The sequence below is a fragment of the Anoplolepis gracilipes genome, chromosome 3 (genome assembly GCF_047496725.1).
Source record: "Anoplolepis gracilipes chromosome 3, ASM4749672v1, whole genome shotgun sequence".
NCBI classification, from domain to species: Eukaryota; Metazoa; Arthropoda; class Insecta; order Hymenoptera; family Formicidae; genus Anoplolepis; species Anoplolepis gracilipes.
In genome coordinates, this window is record NC_132972.1 from 9,835,402 (window position 1) to 9,858,835 (window position 23,434).

Below are 23,434 nucleotides of genomic sequence, written 5' to 3' on the forward strand. Positions count from 1 at the left end.
AGATGCGGCAATAAAGAAAGCGGATGCGATCCTGCGTAAAATTATTGAGGAAAGAAAGTAGGTCAATACCAGGAAAAGGAATGATCATCGTTTAGCATACTTGTATGGTTCGGTGTTTACAGGCGATTTAATCACGAAAGAAATTCAAATAAACCATCGCACAACTCGGTATCACGATCTTGATTCTAAGCCCGAGTTTTAAAATAGAAACCATATTTCTAAAAGCTTTTTGAAATGCGATTACTCACAAATTCCACGTAATGTTACGGAAAATTACACGAGACATGTAAAAATCAATGATTATTCCAGGTGAATAACACTAGTCACTCGTATCTACGAAATAGGAGGGTGAATAACCGTGGATAAAAATACTATAGCATAGAGCGCAAAAGGTGACGGAAAAAAGGACAAGACGAAGATAGAGGGATGAGGAGAAAAAGTCTGAGGAAGAGAACAAGCTAGGTAGAGAAGGAGAAATACAGTTGGACGTGGTCGCCGCCCGATCCGGAATGCGCTTTACGCATTCATTCGTCTCAAACGCGGTCCAAATGTCCGGTCGCAGTCGTGGAATAAATGACCTACAAATAAAATAGTCTCCTCCCGATTGGGATCTCTCGTATTAGTTAAAAAGCTTACTTTTGCGCATTGGCTTTTAATATCAACTAAAGTCAAGTTAATTACAATTAAAATAAATTACAAATTAAATTACATAATTTTGTCGTGTAATCAATCTGTTAAAATTCTCTCTATCTTGAACAATTTTATCATAGTTTTTAATTTTTCAACTTAAATGGTTTAATTAAAATTTAGCGCTCGTGAAATTATATTTTTAAAAATATTTATATTTAAAAAATATATTTTATTATCTGCTATATAATTAGCTTTTTGATGTATAATTCTGATATATGTAATTAGCTAACTGTATATATTTACGCGCATATTAAATATATTAATTATATACTTAAATATAAAATTAAAAAAATATAAAATATATAGTTAAAATATGTATAAATATTTATATTTTAAAAATAACTATATTTTTTTAAATACATGCACGATGCGAGATAATGACAAAGTCGTATAAAAAGAGGAATCAAGTAAGATTGTTAGTTGCTTATATACATTTAGCGAATGTAATTCGCTACTTGACTCATTTATTTATCGACTTTGCATAAACTCAGCGTGACGAAGCGTGACTCTCGCGGTACTCTCGCGTAAATATATGGCGCTAGGGGGTTAATGGGACTGAAATGCATACAATCTCAGCTCAAACGTAACGCTCTTTATTAGTCGACACAGATGTTAGTCGCAGTAATCGAGGTGTGTTAAGGGTTAGCGAGGGACGTAACCACTCATCGCGACGTGGTTTAGTCAAGTCACGCGTGTCCGTACCGTCACAGTGTTTACAGCGCTTTGCCCTCGGCTCAGGCATTCTGCGGTGACCTCGTGATCTCACCGATATCCCATCGTCGTTTTATGCACTTCGCGCACAGACACGCACGAGCGCGCACATTCACATTCGCACTCTCCTTTTTTTCTCCGCACTCCTCGCGACGCGCCAAATTGTTATTCTAGTTAAATCCGAAAAAAAAAAATTGTCTTGACGCCCAGCTTGCACTCCGATTATCCCCGCGGCTGTCTGCGTTTCCCGCTTAAAATCGCGGCATGATTCATTGAACTATTTTATCCGACATGGGTCTATTTTTAGATTGGAAAAGTTTTATGCATATCAAACTTTGATGAGCTTTCTAGCTCACGTTTCACGACAGAGTTCGATTTTTCTACATAACAATTTATAAGTCATGCACTGACGCCATGATGACAACAATATGTAGCACTGAATACGGTAAATCTTAATAATTAAGCAATTAACATTCAATTAGGAATAGAGAGTACGCGCTATAACGCCATATGTTTCCTGTGCGAGCATTTATGTACAATTTCTGTGAAAACTTTATTAAATTTATGTGAAAACAGTTTTCACCGTGATCGAGATTAGAGGGAATGCAGCTTTGTCTATGTAGGAATGCTACGTTGCGCTTCATACACGCGAGATAAGATCGCACTTGCTAAAGATTAATCCTTCGACTTGTCATCTTGGGGCTCAGAGTCACTTTTCTCTTTTACATCGTTCCGCTCTTCCTGTCCACGCGTCTCGATCTCTCGGCACGCAATCACCATGCCACCCTGACGCCTCGACAATCAAAGGCCCGACATGATAATTATTGAATATGTCGAAAATTTTCGGAATAACGTTTCTTCTGATTTTTTTCACACGAACGGCCGTTTTTCGCTCTTATTCGCGGATAAAATCTTGAAACGAATTTCTGGAATCGATAAAACAACGTCAGCAAAGAATATTCCGACTGACTTCCAATTCCTTGTTCCTTCTTTCTGACGTATCGAGACTGTCACACGATAATCGATATTATATAGTATTTTGCATCGCTCGACGAATATGACTCATTTCCGTATTGACTGACAATAGGTGTCGATATGTCCGCTATATGAGTCGCGCAAAAATCGTAAGCGAGGGTGTGTCGCGGGGTGTGTATCACATCGCGAGATGAAGGACGTCGTCCAGGTCGTCGTCGTGGTAGCGCCTCGCAGCCATGTCACACGCGCACTGACGGACGCCCGTCGTGCCGACGCCGCCGCTGACGCCGGGACGCTGCCTTCGGCCGGACTCGGTCCACCATCTCGGGAAGCGTCGGGACGCCTGTGCTGGCGTCGTGCCAACGTATACGACCAAGCTCCGACTCGATCGATCCTCGCTAGAAGGCGCGTTAACGCCGCCTTACGAAACCTTAGCTCTCGTACTTTTTTACGAGATCGCCAACGATAGATTAAAGTCGTCAAATTTTCGTTACTTATAATTATATTTGTTATTTGTTACTAAAATTATTTGATTAATATTTTAATGTTTAAACACGACGGGAATAATACGGGAAAGAAACTGTAACTCAGGGCAAAGATAAAAATCGAATCTTGAAATGATAAAAAAAAAATCTGTTTGTAGGATATAATTATGATGTTCGCTGTTTCGAACAATATACGCTTCTACATCTCTTCATTCACATGTAAATGTTTTTAAATGTCTGTCTGACAAATATTTTGCTTTGAAAAGTGAGACTGCAAAATAGTAGATGAATGAAAAAGCGGGGTATTGATATTTTTTAGAAATTGATTGACGAGACGTTTTATCTCTCACATAGACCATTAGTCACGACGTTACAAAAGTCCCGAAACGAGTGCGAGTAAATGATTTACCGGCAACAATGACATTGATGACAATACCGTGCCAAAAGCATCTTCAGTCTCGCGTGAGACTTTCCTCGAAACTCGGTTCATGACGATTAGACGAACACTCGTTAAAGCTCCGTCGTATAACACAGGCGTCAGTCAATACGGCTGGTTGAGAATTCGATGGCTCCTCGCGAAAATATGATGCGGGAGAAGAAGACGGTGATAGAAGGCCGAGGGGAAAGACAAAGAGGAGCGCAAGGTGCTCATGACTAGGTAGTAACGAGTGGGCGTTCATCTCGGTTTATCTCGGCGCGAGAGTGACGTCATCGTACGCCGGTATAAAGGAGACTCTAAAAGCGAACAGATGGCCTTTATAGTTGACTGTAGACCGTGTGCTACCGTTCGCTTATAGTATAACAATCATATATGTTATAGAATCGCGAAAACCGCTTCCATTATCACGGTCGATTTGCGTTTCTAACATCGCGAGCGAGAAAATAATTCTCGAAAGTGACGATCGCCAAATCTGTAAATTGACCTTCTATACGGGAAACTTACGTAATCCATTTGCGAATGGTCATGTATATAAAATATTTAATGCTTACTAATCTTACAAGGCGATATTCATAATTTGATCGTCGCGATTAAATTTTCTTTTCACGCTTATCCCCTTTTGAAAGAGGAAGAATTCGAAAAAGGACTGAAAGACAAAAGGCACGAAGTACTCGTTACTGGAACGTTATAAAAGCGCGAAGAACCGTACTTATCTCTGTCCATCGTATCGGCCAGCAAAGGGACTGCATTTATATCGAGTTTAATTCCCATTGCAATCGCGAATATTGTGTACGTCGTACGTCAGCGTCAAAAGACGCGGTTAAGTGCGATCGTTAAAAAGGATATCTCGTAACTGAGTTGAGCAAGCAACGACTTTTTCCAGCATTATTTCTTACGACCGGCGGGCAGTTTAAATGAAAAGACCTCAGCAGAGAGAGAAGACGAGGGAAGGACGCCCGGATGAGGAAAAAGAAAAAGGAGATAGAGACAGAGAGGGAGATAGAGGGAGGAGAGAGAGAAGTTTTATCGCGCGGCCAACAAATAAAAGAGTGTGCGTCGAGAACAGGGAGGAAAAAGAAACCGCGAGAAAGTAACGAAAGTACATTTTATTGAGTTCTGGGTGGCAGTGTGTTGCCGGCGCAAGAACGTACCTTACAAGTTAATAAATTCCAAAGTTTCCCTCTCGCGGGTGACGGCGCGTCCTAGGGACCATCTTCGCCGTTGCTTTTATCTCGCGCCCGCACGACGCGCCGCGGAGAGATTTCACGTTTTACCACGAAATAACGACACCGACTCTTTTACTAAATCGCGCGTCCACAGGACGGCGGAATCCACGAATTAATAAAAACGCACGCTGCCCTCGTCTCGTGTAAATCAAGCGGCAGAGAGGGTTTCGCGAGTTACGATCTAAGGCATCGTAAAGGTAGCGTCAAAGGATGCGGCTTAAAATTCGCAAAAACGTCACAATGTTTGTTTTCGAACAATGTATAAAAAAAAAAAAAAAAAAAGAATTAATTTTAACGAGAGGAAACAATAAAAATCTTTATTCGATCGTGAAGCTTTTACGGCTGGTTCTTTTCTCTTTTCGCAGTTACAGGTCAACAACGATTACGTGTATGTTGACGTCTGTGTGCGCTTTTCGAGGAGATACAACGAGAGGCGACTCGAATCTTTGCAAGGACAACGGGCGCGCTGAAGCGGACGCTTAAGGTAACCGGTGCACAAGAAGCATTGCCTAACGGTGACTACCAAACGGCCTAGAACGGCCTTCGGTAACTGCGAGTACGCAACGGCTGACCAACCAGGGCACAGAAGGCGGTTACTACTTAAGCCGTCGTCGGTTATCGTATCACGCTTCGTTAAGCATCTCTCTATCTCTCTCCTTTTCTCTCTCTCCTCGTGAAGAGCGAGCCGCACAAAGCTACCAATGAAGCGTAATAACGGTCGGCGCAAGCGACGAAAGGGTACTAACGAAAGGCGATTAATTAGGCGAGCTTCGCAAGTTTACGCGGCCTTTTAGTCGAGATAACGAACCACGGAGTGTTTTACACAATTAAGCGGAGCTTAATTCACGGGTAATTCAATGCGGGTGATTTTCGGAAGTTACGGCACTGTTCCTTGGTCTTCCACTCAAACAACAGGATAAACTTTAATCTAATTAAGGAAGAGAATTTGGGTGTAAATCATGCCGCCAGAGAGAAAACGATGACAAGAGATAAAGGCACGAGGGGTAGCATAGATTTATTTTTCACCTTTTCTAATATTTTTTCGCGCGGTTGTTCGTTCTCTTTTTTTTTTACAGGATCATGCGTTATACATCGTATTTTTCTGGTGCCAAGAGTAAACCAAAAGAACCAAAAAAAGAGAAAAAATTTATAAAGTAATTCACAAAAATGTATTCGGAGACTTAATTAGACAGATAAATAGGTAAGATTTATGTCGTTTTGGAAATAAATCTCCCGAGAACATCGCACAATATATCAGTCAGTAATTAACATAATTAGCTAATTAATAAATACAATCTTTAGTATCACTTTTAATTAATGATCAAATAAGTATAAACTATAATAAACACGTCAACATATTTTCTTAGTCTACGCTTCGGAAATCTCGAGTCCTTCGCTTATTTATAGGCTTGAGTTTCGAGGGTCTCCTCACGAATCTCTTAATTTTTCGCGTCGCTTTTTCAGCAACGATCTGCGCTCATCACTTCCGGACGTGCGTGATCATTCTTCTTCCGCGCGCGAGACTTCGTTTTCTTTTGTTAGCGATTAATAAATTCTCCGCGGCTTTGCCTACACCCTCGGCGCGCCGATGCCACTCGAGAGAGTTCGAGACTCTCGGGCGAGGATTAATGTGCCGCGAGGATTTATGCGCGCGATGTCGAGTGCAACTAGGTCATAATAGCGCTCATTAAACCTACGTAAGACTCACCTCCACGCGTGAACGCGCGTGCCTTCACCCTTTCGAAAACACGTATACGAACGCGCGAAAAGTATACGAGCGCGTGGGAGGGCTGGGCGCCGCGGATAAAAAAGAAAGGGTTGAAAAAGTAAGAAAATACGGCAGGGTCGTAGCTAGCGCGAGGAAAAGATTGAGTGAGTGAGTGAAAGAGAAAAAGAAAGAGAGAGAGAGAGAGAGAGAGAGAGAGAGAGACAGAGGGAGGAAAAAGAACGAGGCGAGATACAGCACCGAAAGAAACGAAGTGGAGGCACGCGCGGACAAAAATACGACGATCGCAGGAAACGGTGAATCAAACGGACAGCAGCCGGCCGTTGCCAACGGTGTTTTTATAACAATCATCCCTTTTTCCCCCCTCCTTTCCCCGAGCGTACACATTGATGTTAAAAATTATCAAATTATTATAATGTGTGCGGATACTTAAAGTAAAATTTTCAAAATCTCAAAATATTTACATTTACATTTATATAATAATAGAAATATATCTCTTTTGTAAAAGATTTTTTTGTGATTAGTTCTTACATATTAGAATTCTTAATCACTTAATATCTTTAAGTTGTTAAAATATAATATTAAAATGTTAAAAATATATATATATATATATATATATGTGTTTATATTAAATAATATATTAATATATTAAAAAATAATATAATAATAATTTAGAATAGTAATTTACCCAATTATATCTAAGTATATAATATATTCTAATAATTTAATATAACCGTAAAGGTATTAAATTTTTCTAAAAAAGAATTATTAAAAAAAGTTTATATATATATTAATTATTAAAAGTCAAATATTTAAATTTGCTTGTGGAACATAAATTGTTTATTTTTTTAGTGTAAAAAAAGTTAAGATTCAGTGAACCTAGTATTTCAAGTCGGTATTAGACACACTGGCTTTAATAACTGTCATGAAATAGCGTAGAGCGATATATATATATATAAATCGTATGATTCCTCATATATGTAGATATATTTAAAAAAAAATTTCTCTAACAAGCATGTTTTAACCAGAATTCATATTTCATCAAATTAAGCGAATGGTAGGTGTAAAACGATCCAACGATTTTATTACCTTCTATCTGTATATCTAAATTCGAGGCGAAGCTATATATGGAGTTGTTCCGCAAAATTATATTTTATTCGTATAATATGATTTAAAAGAGACTTAAAAATTTTCTTTCGTGAGATTTTATTCTTTAGCATCACAACCGATTCAAAATAACTTTGTTATTATAATAAATATATTATAATTTTCATCATTACTAATAATTCGCATTTTTATTGTCGTATTTTAAAATCATAAATAGACACATAAATAATACTTGTAATTATACATCATTAAAATTTCAACTCATCGAAATCATTAATTTTAATTTTGCGAAACTTTGGACAAGTCAATATCGCAATAATAAGAGATAAAATTATAGATGTTATTAGTTTAATCAAAATCTATATGCATATATATCGTGTAGATTTCGAAAGGCATTACATATGGGGGCGTGAGAAAGGAGCGTGTGAAAGCGCGACAAGTTATCTCTCGATATCTCGCGGCAAAGTCGGGACTAACTTTATATTTGGTAGAGCGACACGCGCCTTTCCCGTAATTACGGGTACGTCAGTCAATCGTTACATTGAGATACGTCGAACAATCGATAACATCTTAATCGTGGTCGATGGAAACGATTTCGGCATGTATTGAACGAATCAATGAACAGAAAAAAATTCGTATCGTAAAATCCAAGCGCAGTATCACTTCTTCAATAAAAAAAAAAAAAAAAAATAAAAAAAGAAAGAGAGAGAGAGAGAGAGAGAGAGAGAGAGAGAGAGAGAAGAAAAATTTAAGAGAAATTAAGAAATAATTTTTCCCAAAAATTGCAATTAATAAAAGAAAAAGACATTGCCAAATGTATGCGGGAAAAAAGTGAAGTAAGGATACATTATGATTAAAAGTACCAAAATGAATCTAGATTCGCGGCGTATGAAGTATCTGGCGGTATATTTTGTTGATTATGGAACACAAGAATAAAATGCTAAACACTTTCGCTAGCCAGATATACTTGTTACGAGTAGGATGGGCCAAAGTCTGAAATAAAGCGGCAGCTGGACGTCGTCATGGCAATATAATGCCGAGATTAATTTCTCACGAGCCGCCCTCTCGAATGCGAACGGACTATTATCCACGCACGACATCACGTCAACGACCGAACCGAAACTCATCGCATTACGAAGATTCCGATCCCTCAGATTTGTGTGTGCGAGTTAAACTTCTCTAATTTTCCTATTCATGTAATTCTACCTATATTTCCTCTAAATGAAGTTGTCATGTAACACATTCATTCATGTTTACCAAGATATCTATTTTATATTTAATTAATATTTATTTTATTTTATTTTATATTTAATTATATTTATTTTATAAAAATCATTTTCATATCGAATTTCATATTTAAATTATAAAAATTCATAAAAATATTAATTATAAAACATCTTTAAAAAAAATTTGAACATAATTATAACAAAGTTCGCAAAAAAAAAAAAAAAAAAAAAAAAAAAAAATGCTTTTGCAAGAATTTTTATTTATAACAGTCATATCTGGAAAATTAGAGGAAACATCGATTAAAAAAAACGTAGCCCAAAGTAAACGCAAATCGTATCGAGCATCTTCCAGTCTGTCAGAAATACACGTTCGTGCGATCGCGAACGAACACCCGAAATCGCGGTTTCTCCGGCATGGAGCGTCAAATTTTGAATGCCGACCACCCTGGGGTAAAGCTGCATCCGTGTCGCGATGCAATACGCTCCAATTTTCCGCGGCGCGCGAATTCCGGGCCGGTGTCGGCGTGGATTTACGATCGTTGCCCGATTTAGAGGCGCGCGTCGCAAAACTAATTGCGGCAAAACGATCCGCGCGTCCCCGAATGCGAGAGGGACATAAAACGACGAGATGCTGGAGACACACGGATGACAGAAGCAGGAAAGAAGGGTGGCGAAAAAAAAGAGACAGTAAGGAAATGAACGATAAAAACGAAACGAGGGAGCGTCGTCTCGTCGACTGCGAGCGGACATCGGCGTTTCTTCTTTTCGCTCTCGTGCGAAAAGAGGAAAACGCCGATGTTTAAGCACCGACGCGACGGTTATATTATACAGGAGGAGTAGACGCGGTTGCCCGAGTGGACAAAGTGGTGCCATAATTCAGGAAGAATTCATGAGTAACATCCCGGTGTCAACCACGTGACGTTTCCTCACGCTATCCCTTTAATGATACCCCAGGCGTGTAAAACGCGCGTTTCTCTCTTAAGCGAGCGATCTTTACTTCCTCTTCGCGCCAACGAAGACGCAAATGCGAGGCGGGAGCCAAGAAATTGTCGGACCACGACGAAATTAATATGTTGCACTCGCGCATCTCGACGATCGCAATAACGGAGAAGGAGGTGCGATTACGTTTCCCCAGCCGGTCGTCTTAGACGACTTATCGGTAGCGTCAGAAATTAAGTAATTTTCGCACCGTGCGGTATTAATTCACGCACCCAGTGGAACGCGCATGCCAGACCTCGGGGTCGTAAATAATCACAGCAACCTCGTAAAGGATAATCACGAATTGCGTCATTACAAATGGTCCGAGTCGAGTCGTGCATTACCAGAAGCGGCTCCTACATTGCGAGATGCAGTACCGGATTTAAGAGCTATCGAGTCTCGCTCCGAAGTAGCGGTCTCGCAAATTAATCGCCTCTTAAGAACTTGGAGGTAAAGAAAGGACGAGAAGAGGGGAGAATAAAAAAAAAAAAAAAAAAAAAACGCATGGCGAAGAAAACGACGAAAAGGAAACGGCGGAAAGGCAGATGCCTGTAGGAGACGAAGATGCGTTTCATTCAGAGCGAGAGGAGGACGAAATGAGGCGGGTGGACGTGTATCGGAGTTATTTTCGGATCGACCTAGATATCGCCGACGTATTTTCTTGGACGATGCTTTAAGCTGTTTCGGGTAATTAGCGAATCGAGTCGCGGCCACGAGTACTCAACGCCTTATTGTCCTCGAGGCGCTGTTCGAGGCCTCGTTTGCTTTTGATCTGGTGACCGCGGCGTGGCATGGCGTGACGTAATAGCGTGTAGCAGCATCCACTCGCCGCGAATGTATATACTTCTCCTCGCACTTCTCTCAACATCATTTACCCGATGTCTTCGGAACACTATACGGACTTTATATTCGTTATTGTAATGAGATGACGGACGATGACTGGCTTTATTATTATATAAATGGTAAAGCAGTATAATGAAATAAAGCAGTTGAGTAATCAGTTAAACTTAATGCTTTAGAAAATAAAATCCAGAACCATAACTAATTTTTGAGGGAATTTTTACTCCTCCGATTCTTAATCAGTATCATTATTCCTTTAATACATATATTGTAAAATTTTTTTTGACAAATTTACTTACGTAAAATCATAAAAAAAATAATAAAATAAATACAATATATATAATTTCTTCTTTAATATAAAACTCTTATTTGATTTATTTGTTTTTATTATATACATAATTTAATCTTTGATGTGCAACAACGTAAAATTATCTTCACCGTTGGTAAATGATTAGACAACTCTGAGAGTTGTAATGCAAACAGATACATCGCCAGTGAAATATAAAGAATTAACTGATAATCTTACAAGAACTCCCGCACATCTTTGAAAACACGTACGGACGCGAGCGTTCGTTACCCGCCTATTTTTTTAAACGCGTGAAGAGCACACCAGAGCCAATTTATCGAAAGCGACGAAGCGTCGGCCGCAAGCGCAGGATGGTACTTAAATTCGCGGGAACGGCGATAAATTCGTCGTTTGTAAGCGACACGTCGGATCGTACGAGTAGCGCGACCCAGCTGTTTTTAATATCTTCTTGGGGAATCTAACACAGCACACTAAGTGCATCAGCTTATGGCACCGCTGCACGAGTTCGACGAACCTTAAACGAATAATCTTTTTGAGAAATATTTGGGCACGCGACGATACTATTTAATTTTTATTCCATGCAAAGCGTTAAATATTAATTTCTTATATTATCGTGCATTATCTTATATTATCATTCATATCCGACGTTTAGCCTTAATTACGATCCTCAGCCGAGTTCGAGATAATATTGTTTGCCATCCTCGTGTGATACTAATAAAACTCGGAACCAAACGACCGTACTTAGCGATAAATATGGGGTGCGAATACGAAGCCTTAATCTTTAATTCTATAAAAAATGTTTCGCCCGAGGCGCTGCACGCGTTTCGCGCGCGCGAAATGCAAGATAAGTAATTACGTGTATGTGTTTCTCTCCTTCCCTCTTCTCTCTCTCTCTCTCTCTCTGTTTCTCTCTAGCGTATCGCGATTCTGTGTGCGTGAGATTGCGTGGGCGGTATGACTCATCGTGAGCAGAAATACCCTCGCGCCTTTCCGACATTCACAACAAACACGAACGTCATCGGTGTCTCCGCCCCTCGATTTTTCGCGGTTATTACCCGTGTGATGGCGTCATCGATTTTTGTGACACGCATCGATACGTCGACGCCGGTTGCGAGACACGCGACAGTTTAGCGAGGCAACGACTCGTTCTGACATCGTCGTAATTCAACGTTCACGGATCAAACGTCAGTTAAGCTACGTGCGTGACCAAAATAATAACTACGTGCGATGCCAAAAAATATATATATACCTCATCACAATCCGATATGTAATATTTTAGCACTTATACTTCTCTTAATATATATATTTTCTCTATGTTTTCATTTAATCCGAATTTTTAAAAGATATCTCTCATGTCGATGTAATACGATTATTTTATCTCAAGCAAAATCGCTGAACGCCCCCGAGCTGCAGCATCATTTAAGGATAATGATAGCTTATTGCATTAATAAGAATAAAGCGTAAAATACGCGTAATCAGAAGAAGGAAAAATTGCACGATCGATACGGAGGGCGCCGTTAAACTCGTATTAACACATCATTATTGTGGCGCGTAATACCCGTAATTTCTCGCGGTCGCGCCGCATCCGCAACGGCGATTCATATTCCAGCTTCATCGAGAGCGGATAATCTTTCCCGTGCGAGATAATCCGCGAGAGCGTGCGAGATGAGTCACGATTAAGTGCCAAGTCGCGCGACGTCCAATTACTCGCGAGGTCGCGCCGTTCAACCCCCGGGTCCCAATAAAACGACGATATTAATTCGCAAATAGCCGGGCACCGCACGTGCCATCCTTAATCCGTATCGCTCTATTGTACGCGCGCGACTTACAAGGTGCTAATAACGATAAAATGACCACGAAATGCGCGCCAATTCGATTGTACGATGAACGACTCGGTATCTCATTATTGTCGTAATCCACAGTTACAGTACCAATCGGCTAAATTACAGCTTATAAAACGATAGATAATTTGATGATGAATCGTCGCTCAAGAATGCTTTAATAATTATCTTAATGCTGAATTAAAATATACTACTTAAATTGGTGTAACAATAAAATATAGAGATATTAATAAATAATAGAAAATATAGTGTGTGAGCAATTTTTCATTTAAATATTATATTAATAATATATAACTAAAATATTATTGATTGCAAACCAACGTATCCCGGATACAATATATAAAAGATTATATTGTTTTTCAGTTTTTTTCGAAAAAGGAATGAAAAAATAAAGAAAAAAATACAGATGCAGATAGGCGTAGCAAGCAATCACGGTGTAAAATTAGCCTTTTGTCAATAAGCAACAGAGTCTTCTACATGAACAACAAAGTATCATATAGAAGATTACGTAAAAAGTATTTTTATCATTTTTCTTTTTTTCTGTGTTCGATGCGACGCTTCTTTAAACGGCATTGTATGTATCACGCGACCAAAAGCGATTCCGCGATGCATGTGTCACTCGCTTGCGAATAATTTGACAATCAATTGGTTTCTTAAAATTACATCACGCATACAGCGGACCATAAAACGCGCTTTTTATACCCTTTCACGAGAATGCAACACCTGCGTTGCGCGCGAGATTAAATTATTTGTCAAATATTTGCGTACCCGTTTATCTCAAAGAGCGATTATCTCTCGCGATAAAATAATCGAATAAAAATTTTCGCGATAGTGTGACATAAAAATGTCCTCTCTGTTTCAAACGAGATTCGTCTCATATTAGTTACCGCGCGCGTTAACAAAAGTCGCACGATGTATTTCAAACGCAATACGGTTGTAAGATAGATAATTATCCCATAATTAAGCCGCTCGGCCCAAACATCTGTTTCTCGATCATAATTTGCAACGAATTCGCTCGTTTATACACATCGTTCTCTCTCTTCGCTCCTTCCTCCCGCGAAAATAAAGTTCTGATTTACGGCGTTAATCTCTCGGCAACGTGGCTAGCTATCGCGCGACGAGGACAAATAGCACTCACAGTTATTTCCTTTCGTATTATCGTATGAATTATATGTAAAGCATAAAAGAGACCGCGATTGGTCGCTACCGAGTGTGTAATAATTTTAGTTGCATTTTATAAAATTCCAACTCGGATTCGATCGAACAAAAAAATTCCGCAAATACGAAAGAGAAAACGAAATTATGTTATTTGCGACGTTATTTCCTACGTTAAAAATTAAATACTAGCAAATAAATAATATCGGAATATTATTTGGATATGTGCACGTGTGAGTATATTCGCGCTAAGCCAACTGTGCATCGGATTGCATTATGCACGCGCGATACCGCGTGGGTGGTAATGCGCGATGTTAGAAATGTAAATGCGTTACAGCGCATTGGCAATACACGTATACCGATCTTTATGGGCGGATAATAGATGGTTGAACCATCTATCGCACATTACAGATGTAAAATAAATAAAAGCTCTTTCTTGACAACAAAATTGAAAAAAAAAATTATAATCCCAAATATTAAATATGTGTCTAGATATGACATAATTAAAATTGTTTAATTTTGACAGATAAATTATTATTATTTTTATTACTTTTTTTTAAAGAATTATTCTATTTTATTTTACGTTTTCCTTCACGCAGCGTTCTGACAACAGAAATAGTTTCAGACAAATCTAGAACGGCCTTGGCGAATCGGAGAAACAAACTTTGGAGAAAAACAGTTTTTCCTTAGGCGTTGTGAATTTACAAGGCACACCCTTAACTTTTGCATAAAACAACAGGGCGTATGCACACGCGTATAATACGTGCGTTGGACGCTCGTTCCGATGCCAACAGGAATTTACAGCCGGCGATCGTAAAAGCCGAGAAGATGCATTTATACGTGCCGACTTTATATGTTTACGTCTACCAAAAGTTCGACGAAAAGGGACGTCCTGTCGAACGAAAGAAACGAGAATTATGTATGGCCGACAGAAATCGCTTGTCGAAAGTGGCGTAAAAGATTCGATAATCTGTACGAAAACTAACATGATTTCTGAATAAACCAAAAATCGACAGTATTTATCACATTATTTGACTTATCAAAAACGTTAAAGGGAAAACATTTTTTAAAAATCTGTTAACATTAAAATAATTCAAGTGGTTCTTTGCAAATGCCAAGTTCATATTAATTAGCCACAAAACATTTTTATAAATCTTTATTCCCTTTTTGCGATAAAAATTTAAAAAAAAAACAAATTTGATTGTTGCCGAAAACAGTTCTTATTTTTGCAACGTCAAGAGATTATTTTTTAAACTGACCAATCTTCGATCGTCGAGTGTTAAACGATTAGAAACCCCTCTTGCATTCCTGACCTAGTCGTTAATCCTCTGACGTCTTCGCGCCGACAGCTCGACGGTTGAAATGATCTATTTCTCTTCCTTCATTCTCTATTCAAAAAGAGAAGCTCGGTCTTATTTTAAAATTTCACGGGAAGGCTGTGTGGCCAAAGACAAACGTAAAAAGGTCACATGAACTTTGCAACTTGGCCTATTTATTATTTTCAAAGAGATCGCGCTCAGGAACGCGTGCGCGTTGCATAACCGTACTGCATATTCGAAAGTTTTAACGACGGGATAAATATCGACGAGAGAAATTGCCTCACGCTGATAATTATATGAGACAACTTCAATTTCGGCTCTCTCATATGTTCCTGACCGAGGTAGCAAGCTCTAAATTGAAACGCCTGATGCCATCGGCTCACAGGACAAACGACGCGTGGTGGCGTCGCGTCGCGTAATCAGATTAGTTTGAGATTATAAATAATGTAATTGGTTTACCCCCTGTTGCGCGCCAAGAAGGGCGAAGAGGCAAAAAAAAGAAGACTTACGAGATGCAAGTACAATTTTTTTACGGTTGACTTTGAGCAAGAGAATCTGACGGACTAACTTCGTACATAAAATTATATATCAAGTGCTCCAAATCCGCCGGATGTCCCCAACCATGAATATCAGAGACGCGACGAAACTAATTAATAAACTAATTTTAAATAAAGGATATCCGATGTAGAGTTGCGTGACACTTTACATTCGTCGTCTTACATTGATGTCCGGTAATATAATTTTGTACGAATGTCGCGCACGAATATACGGCCGTTGCTATCCTCTCTCGGAAACAGTAATTTCCACCTGCCAAACTAATTCATTCGCATACATGGCGTAAATCGCACAAGCTCGGCCACTCGGAAGCTAATAATCTGGGCTAGCGCTTGACGAAGTCGGACAGGTGCGCGGATTCTCTAATATAGGCCTGAGCAGCGACTTACGATTCTAATTTTCAACATTACTATGTCGCATTGCGAGATTCCCCGACCGAAACACGTCTTTATTGCGAGATTCATGTAGCTTGAAAGCAATAATTCAGTCAGTCCAAAAATGCTCCATAAACAGCCAGACATGTGATAAATAAGTAACAAGAGAATTTCTCGCACACCTTGGCAACGTGCAACAATGTTGTACTACTGTACGCGTAATAAGAAGATATATGCGCCAACGCATGTCGGAAAAATAATTTGTCGCAAAATACTAATCCAATTAAATAGTCTCTCTACGAATATTTGAACGTAATGGCGCATTAAAACGACACGTGCAAGAAAGATATATAAAAATATTTTAACTCATACTTTTCTTTTTTTTTAATTAAATAATAATTCTAAATCTATTTATCCCGAATATAGATTATTTGCATTCGCCTTCTATACAGTAGTTATTTTTAAGAAACACAAATTTATTCCATTTAATATTTCTCAAGTTTAATCGATCCGTTAATTAACAGCATTTATTACTTACACGGAAACACGCAATTCGATTTATGCTCGAATTCAGAATAGAATGTAGCTTCTTACAAAATCTAGCAAATCGTCCTTCACAGGCTTCATATATCTCTACATAGTATCTCAAGTCACAATGGCTCGCGTGTCTCTTTTAATGATGCGAGACATTGGACAGCGGAAGACAGGTGTGATCGATATCCCGGAACGCGTCGCGAGTCTCTAATTAGAAGCGAAGTTAGGCCGAAATACAAGTCCGCCACAGCTTGATGATTAAGCCCGATAAAAGTTCGCAGATTCGCTCCTTAAGGTAATTGTGATTTATCGACGTGTGTATCTCGCGACTATGCGCGAGACGACCCAACGAAATTAATAACAACGCGTATTACGTTAAATTAAAGCCTCCGGACGGACTCCATTATCGCGCCTCACTCGGCCCGCGAGCGTTGACAAGCGAGGAAAAGGTGCGTGGATAAAAAAGCGGAGAGGCCAATTTGAAAATAATTTAATACACGTTTTACCGGTGGACCGGGCGCTGCGTACACCTCGCGAGGTCGGCGAAGCCTGACCTTTCGCCGGAAGATTTGTGGCAGTCTCGTTTTGAGAGAACGACCGAGAGAAGAAAGGTGGGATGGAAAAGTGAGAAGAGAGGCGAACAAGACGCACGTTCTCAACGACGCCTACAACAATTTGTTCCCTGACGATAAACGACCGCTGATCATTGTGTCTATATATGTTCTCAAGGTTATATGTGTATGTTATTAATGACATTCGACGAATCGAAATGTCTTTTGAAAGCACAAACTTCCACTTGATTTGCGATCAAATTATTTTTCGCGAAAGTAGTATCCAGAAACTATATCTTTATCAAATACTTGCACTTGAAATCATTCAGACGTAGAAAAAAAAAAAGATAATTCTGAATCTATCTCAAATATAGATTACTTGCATTCTTATTCTTTGCAGTTATTTCAAAAAAAACAAAAATTTATTCTATTTAATACATCTCAAGTTTATATGCGATTCATTAATTAACTAAATTAGGCATTACTACACGGAAATTCGATTTATGCTTGAATATATTCAAAACAAAGTAACGACAAAGACACCCATTTTCAAACTGATCTATTACGAGAAAGTCATATATATTCCGATTGTTCACAGTATAAAAATAGCGTGCGTCAACGCAACAATGACTTCAAATTATGATTTTCAATTACAATATATATTTCACGATGCGACGAGCAAGGAGACCGCGTATACATCATCGGCGAACAGAAGCGCGGACCCTCATCCAGGTTAAGTTCGTACTTTCAATTTGGCAGTGGCGAGAACCAAGCACGGATTATGTGCACGCCGGGGCGCATTATTATACGATGAATATACACAGGCGTAGGTTGTACCGTTGAGTATTACTGTCATTTTGGCAGCACATGTGATTTCCGTGATTTACTGTAGTACACGCTTTAAAGTACCCGCGATTCAGTGAGGTCTCTTGTAAAATACGTGCGTGAAAAACCGTCGCAAGATAACGACTAGATTAATTTATGTGTAGAGATTTCGGTGAAAAAACTGTAAAAGAGCGATATACATTTTTTTCTATAAATATAACGGGAGAAAAAATTTTGCATTTTACATTAATATTAACGCTGTCACATTTAATCGCGCTATTCTTCCATCATTTATCAAGTTAATAATTTTGCAAAATATATATTTTCTAAAATCATTTTATAAAATTAGACTTCGTTAACGAAGAACCGTTGTAAACATAAGTTACCGGAATTGTCTCTCAACGCACATGTAGACGTAATTTTCTCACTTTTAATGTCATCCAACTAACCGGAAAATGTCATCGAATGTAAACCGACGGCGAAAAACAAGCATCACAAAAGCGTCGACAAGACGTTTAGAGGTAAGGAAACGGGTTGTGTTTGTGATGCAAATCTAACCCGAATGTTCCACGAAGTACGTCCACCCTCGACACGTTGTTCTAGCAACAATTCTCTCGCGACTCGACATCGTTCTTCTGTCGGTTGACGCTTTGTCGGCTGTCTCGAGTCGTTGCGTAACAGACAACGAATAAATAATCGGTCGCATCGCGTTTGTATGTGCCAAAGAACAGGGAGCGGCGACGATTTGTCGGACTTACTAACCCCTGCGATGCGATTTAAGCTCTCAAGGGAAAAGCTTTCTCGTGGATAAATGCCGGCATAACGGACAGGTGTATTAGCCTTTTATCCGGCGTTTAATATATGCCAATAGTTGCATCTATTCGACGCGACTGTGTAATCTATCCACGTCTTTAACGCCAGGATGATACAATGAAATCTTGTGTGTTGTACATACGTTTTTGGCGCTTTAAATTAGGCAATAAAGACTTTTACGATAAGTGCAGAAACAAGACTTGCATTTTCTACTTTTAAAAATTTAGAAATAAACATGTAAAAAAAAAACATTTTATTAGCAGCACTGTGAATTAACATTTCTTTTTCTTTCTAATAGTTATCCTTAAATATCGCGCGTTTTATTGAGTACTTGGTAATTTCCGCGACAATGGATGCGAATTTAAGTACTTCCGACAGCGATGATAAGACTAATCGAAGAATCGTGTTGTTAAGCGTAGATTTTATCGCTTGCACAGTAAGACTTCGGTACAGGTGCAAACGCGTTTGTGTAGGCAGGTTCATGAATAAATCAGTTTGACTAGATGTCGCATATCGAGTATATCAAGATATATCAAAGAACTCATATGAATATATTTGTAAAGATTTTAGGCAGTAGTTTAGATTGCGCGTGATATAAAAAGTGTCAGGTGTTTTGTGCATAATACGTATAAAAAATGATAAAATTAGTGAGTGCCATCGATTTTCATAAAAAAAAAATTTACTCAAAATTCGTTAAATAAGTAAACAATATGTTTCATTAAACATATATTTAGTAATGCGTATTAAAATCATAAGATAAAATTCGCACGTATTAAGCACAAGAATTAAAATTAAAAGTGCCGAAAGAGATATATTTTTCCGAATTGCTTGGAACCACGTGTGTGGTCTTGATGAAGCACGTGTCGCCCGCGAACGCGAGCAAAACTTTTTCTCGCGTACAAACCCATTCTTGACGCAGAATGCCGAAATTCCAGAGTCACGAATTCGGCCGATGGGATTCCCTTTGGGATTGGTGGCATTCACGAGCGCAGTAAGAAACAGTGAAAATTATCGTGAAACGCAGTCTTTATCCGGTATCGATTTTTGTTCGTCTTTTGAATCTCGTTGAATATTTTCGACAACGAGCAAAATAAAATTATAATAAAATAATAAAAGCACGCGCGCCATAAAATAATTCACATGCCATAAATATAATAATAATACAATTTCTCTATCTTGCAGTAAGATAGGATCTAATTAATCGATATATAATGCGATAAATTTATAGTCATCTTTATTTATGATTTATAAGACAGTTGCTTTCTAAAAGAGATAATTTATAGAGACAACCTATATTGCCTTTATTAAAATGTCAGTTTTAATGAAGAAATAATCGTAATTGACGTTAATTAAATTAATATTATTCTGAAATTACTCACCGTCGTAAAATGACATATTTTAGTAGGATATTTTTAATCTACGAATCTCGTAAAGATACAATAGCATGACATAAATATCATCTTCTGGCACATATTCCGTAAAACAGAAATACCACGTGTGACACGATTGTGTTCGCGTCGTGTGACATTTTCAGTATCATAGCATATTTCGGAATGTCGACAGATGTTCTAACGATAATCGGAAAACTTATACATTTTCGTAAGCATTGTTAAAAAAAATAAATTTAGATTTCTTTGCATCAATTTCACTTACAATATTGATTTTGTTATATAAATAATTATATAATAAATTATATATTAACGTACATAATCAGTTAAATATAATTCTTTTTAAATTATTACGATAATTTTGTTCTCCCTTCTTGCCACAAGTAAAACAATATAACTTAAAAAAATAACATTAATTTATTAAAAAGTTATTGATAAGCATTTATTGGACCTCATTAAATGATTTTTGAACGTAAAGATGTTTACTAACAGCTGTGAAATTATTGAAAAATGTCGCTTATCACGAATGATTACGAAATTTATTAATATTAATTAATATTAACTTTTGCAATATTTCTGTGATATTCAGGAATGACAAGGTTAAAACAACAACTCGCTGCAATTATCGCAAATGTAATTTTTCACCGATTAAGATAACAGTAAAGTGATGCTAAAACGCTATACTACTAAATTATGACACGATAGCGAGATAAAAACCAAGTGTTTTTAAATTTACACACATATCGATCGTTGCGCAATTTATATCATTTACAAAATAAGCAATATAAATATAACACGTAGCGAAATAAAAAAGAGACAAGTAAACAACAAATACATATACACATAATTTGCAACCGAGAGAAAGAGATGAGTACCCCTTTACACCCAGCAGGTCCCTCGTGGCGACATCATACGGTACGCTGTCAACTCGCTACGCACATTCCAAACAGACAATCTTTCGTTCCGACAATGTGGGAGACCGAAATCGCGAAATCCGGTAAACATCGAGGCGAGATTCACTCAAGTTGATTAAAATACGTCTTCACTCGCTCTCCTCTTAATCTCATGAAATGTGACACGCAAAACGTCTTCAGCGACACAAAAAAAAAAAAAAATGTTTACTAATCGCGCGGTTCACGACTGGCAATACGATAATTGAAATGCGCGCTGTTCCGGGTTGTGTACCGAGCTGGTCCCTCTCCGTCAATCTCGCTCTCACGTGAATAAGGACACGTATTGTCGCGTGATAACACGTCGACGAAGCTGTCAACGGGCGAGTCGTAAACGATATCGTCGCTAATAAGATTTGCAAAAAAAAGGAACTGCGTGGGAAACTGTCTGGGTGTGAGGTTCGCTCGCTCGCGGTTTATCGTTCATGTTAATTAAGGCCGTTAATACGACCGGATTTCATCACTCACCGACTCATCAGGATCCACCGGAGTCTGTCGCAAGTGTAGCGATCGGATGCGTCTCCTCTGCTTGTCCCAGAAACTGCGAAAACACGGGACGATTCACTTGTCGTTGGGTAAAGATATCGCGACGGCGGCCATACTGCCGTGAGAGCCCGAGTGACTCGCGGAAGACTCGAGAGATGGCGCTACGTGTGACGCTCGAGTGATAATAGGGCCAATACCTGCGACGAGATTGACTGGTGAATGATTTCATTTACATATTATACATGCGGTCAAGTGACAGTTATAAAGTGCTATAAAAATAAAACTGACTAACATGCAAAAACTGACTCACACATGAATATGAAAATATTCTGTATCCGTCCAAATAATAGAGTATAAAAATTTTAAATATTACTTAAATATCACGTTTAATATTTAAATATATTTTTCAGTGACCTCGTGTACGTATAACGACTTAAATACATACATTAATTTTCAAGTACATTATTTATTAGAACAATTACATATAAAAATAATATTAAAAACACATAAATAAATACATTCCTTTTTTTTAATAGACGTAGATAATATGCTATTTGTAGTATATGCATAATTGAATTATATTTGATAGAAATTCGAAACGTATACTTTTTAAATATTTTAGCGCATATAAAAATTTGTCAATAAAATAATTCGAATTTTTAGATTTATTTTACGTGCGACTGTAGAGATAAAAGCGTACCGCGATAATATCGACTATAACTTTATCGTTGACTGCAGCTTTCCTCGTCTGTGGCGTACACAACAAAAATATCAGCTGTAGCTGTACTGTTCCTCCTAACCTCTCAAGAAACTCTGTCAATCTTTTTCATTAAATCGGACGCTTTCTACGGCTCTTCAGTATAAAGTTAGCAATCACATTAATTTATTTGTATTGAATTAAGTCAGGTGTCAGGTGAAACAGTAGCAATGGTGAAAATTATCACACGATGGAAGACCGCCGAGGACTTTAACTTTCTACGAGGGAGTAGTCTTGGTAAGATAGAATATATCTGTTAGAAACTGCGTTGTGTGAAATGATAGAAGCAAATAGACATTCATATATTATTTGATTCCAGCGACAAAGGTCAAATATTTCTGGCGCAAGGGATGGACAGAGGTCCCTGTGATAATGGGAGGCACGTTCTTCATGGCAATAGGATTAGCCATGGCTACTTATACATGGCGTTACATTGACAAGCACGATATGACTCCAAAATATTACAAAACGACAAGAAGTAAGTAATGAAATATTTATTTATTTTGCGAACTTAATCGGGTTTTGTGTAATGGTTATGCAACCGTGAACGTACGTCGATAAAACAGAATCATTGATTACGATTAGATAATTGCGTTACCTGGCAGTCTAATGTGTTAATGCTAATTGCATTAATTTAGTTTACAGACCGGATGACCCGCGAGTTCAGACGATCCGTCGTGTCTCGGCATTTGATGAGATTTGAATTTTCGTTTAATGAATTTCCATAGCACTATATGATAATACACAGCTGTTATATCTTATTATTGTAGAATTATAATTCGAATAAATGTATAAATTATTATACCAATTAATGTGAGTGCTTTTTCTCTGTGAAAACTAATTTTATTTTAAAAGTTTTTTTTAGTAAAAAAAATTTGGTTGTAAACAAATAAATTTTAGTAATAAGAAATATTATATAAACAGAGACATTAAATTTTCTAAAAAAGGGAATGGAGCATAATTTTATATAACTCTTTTCTCTCTCTTTCTTTGAAATATTTCTATTCAGTCGCTCATGTCGTAGATATATTTAAACTTATAATCACGGCGTGATAGATCCTGAAAAATCACGATTGTAAAATTTTTCTCATAAAATTGCAAGAGAAAACGGTTGAATATACGACGGTTAAATATCGTATGCATCTTTTATATTCTGAACATCAAGACGATATTGCA

The 23,434-nt window shown here is 38.0% G+C and overlaps 1 protein-coding gene across 4 annotated transcripts in view; it reads right to left on the reverse strand.

Annotated features, from left to right (window-relative positions):
- LOC140663823 (uncharacterized) overlaps positions 1-21,631 on the reverse strand; it is a 181,422-nt gene extending 159,791 nt beyond the window's left edge. The window contains exon 1 of one of the 4 annotated variants that reach the window (XM_072888322.1): positions 21,484-21,631. Coding sequence is in view for 2 of the 4 variants with exons in the window: in XM_072888318.1 (XP_072744419.1) it covers positions 1,393-1,432 (40 nt within the window). In the remaining 2 variants the exon portion in view is untranslated. Of the gene's footprint in view, positions 1-1,392; positions 2,638-21,483 lie in introns of those variants that run through there. The other 3 variants (XM_072888318.1, XM_072888319.1, XM_072888324.1) reach the window with 3 other exon arrangements.
- Between the last annotated feature and the right edge of the window lie 1,803 nt (positions 21,632-23,434).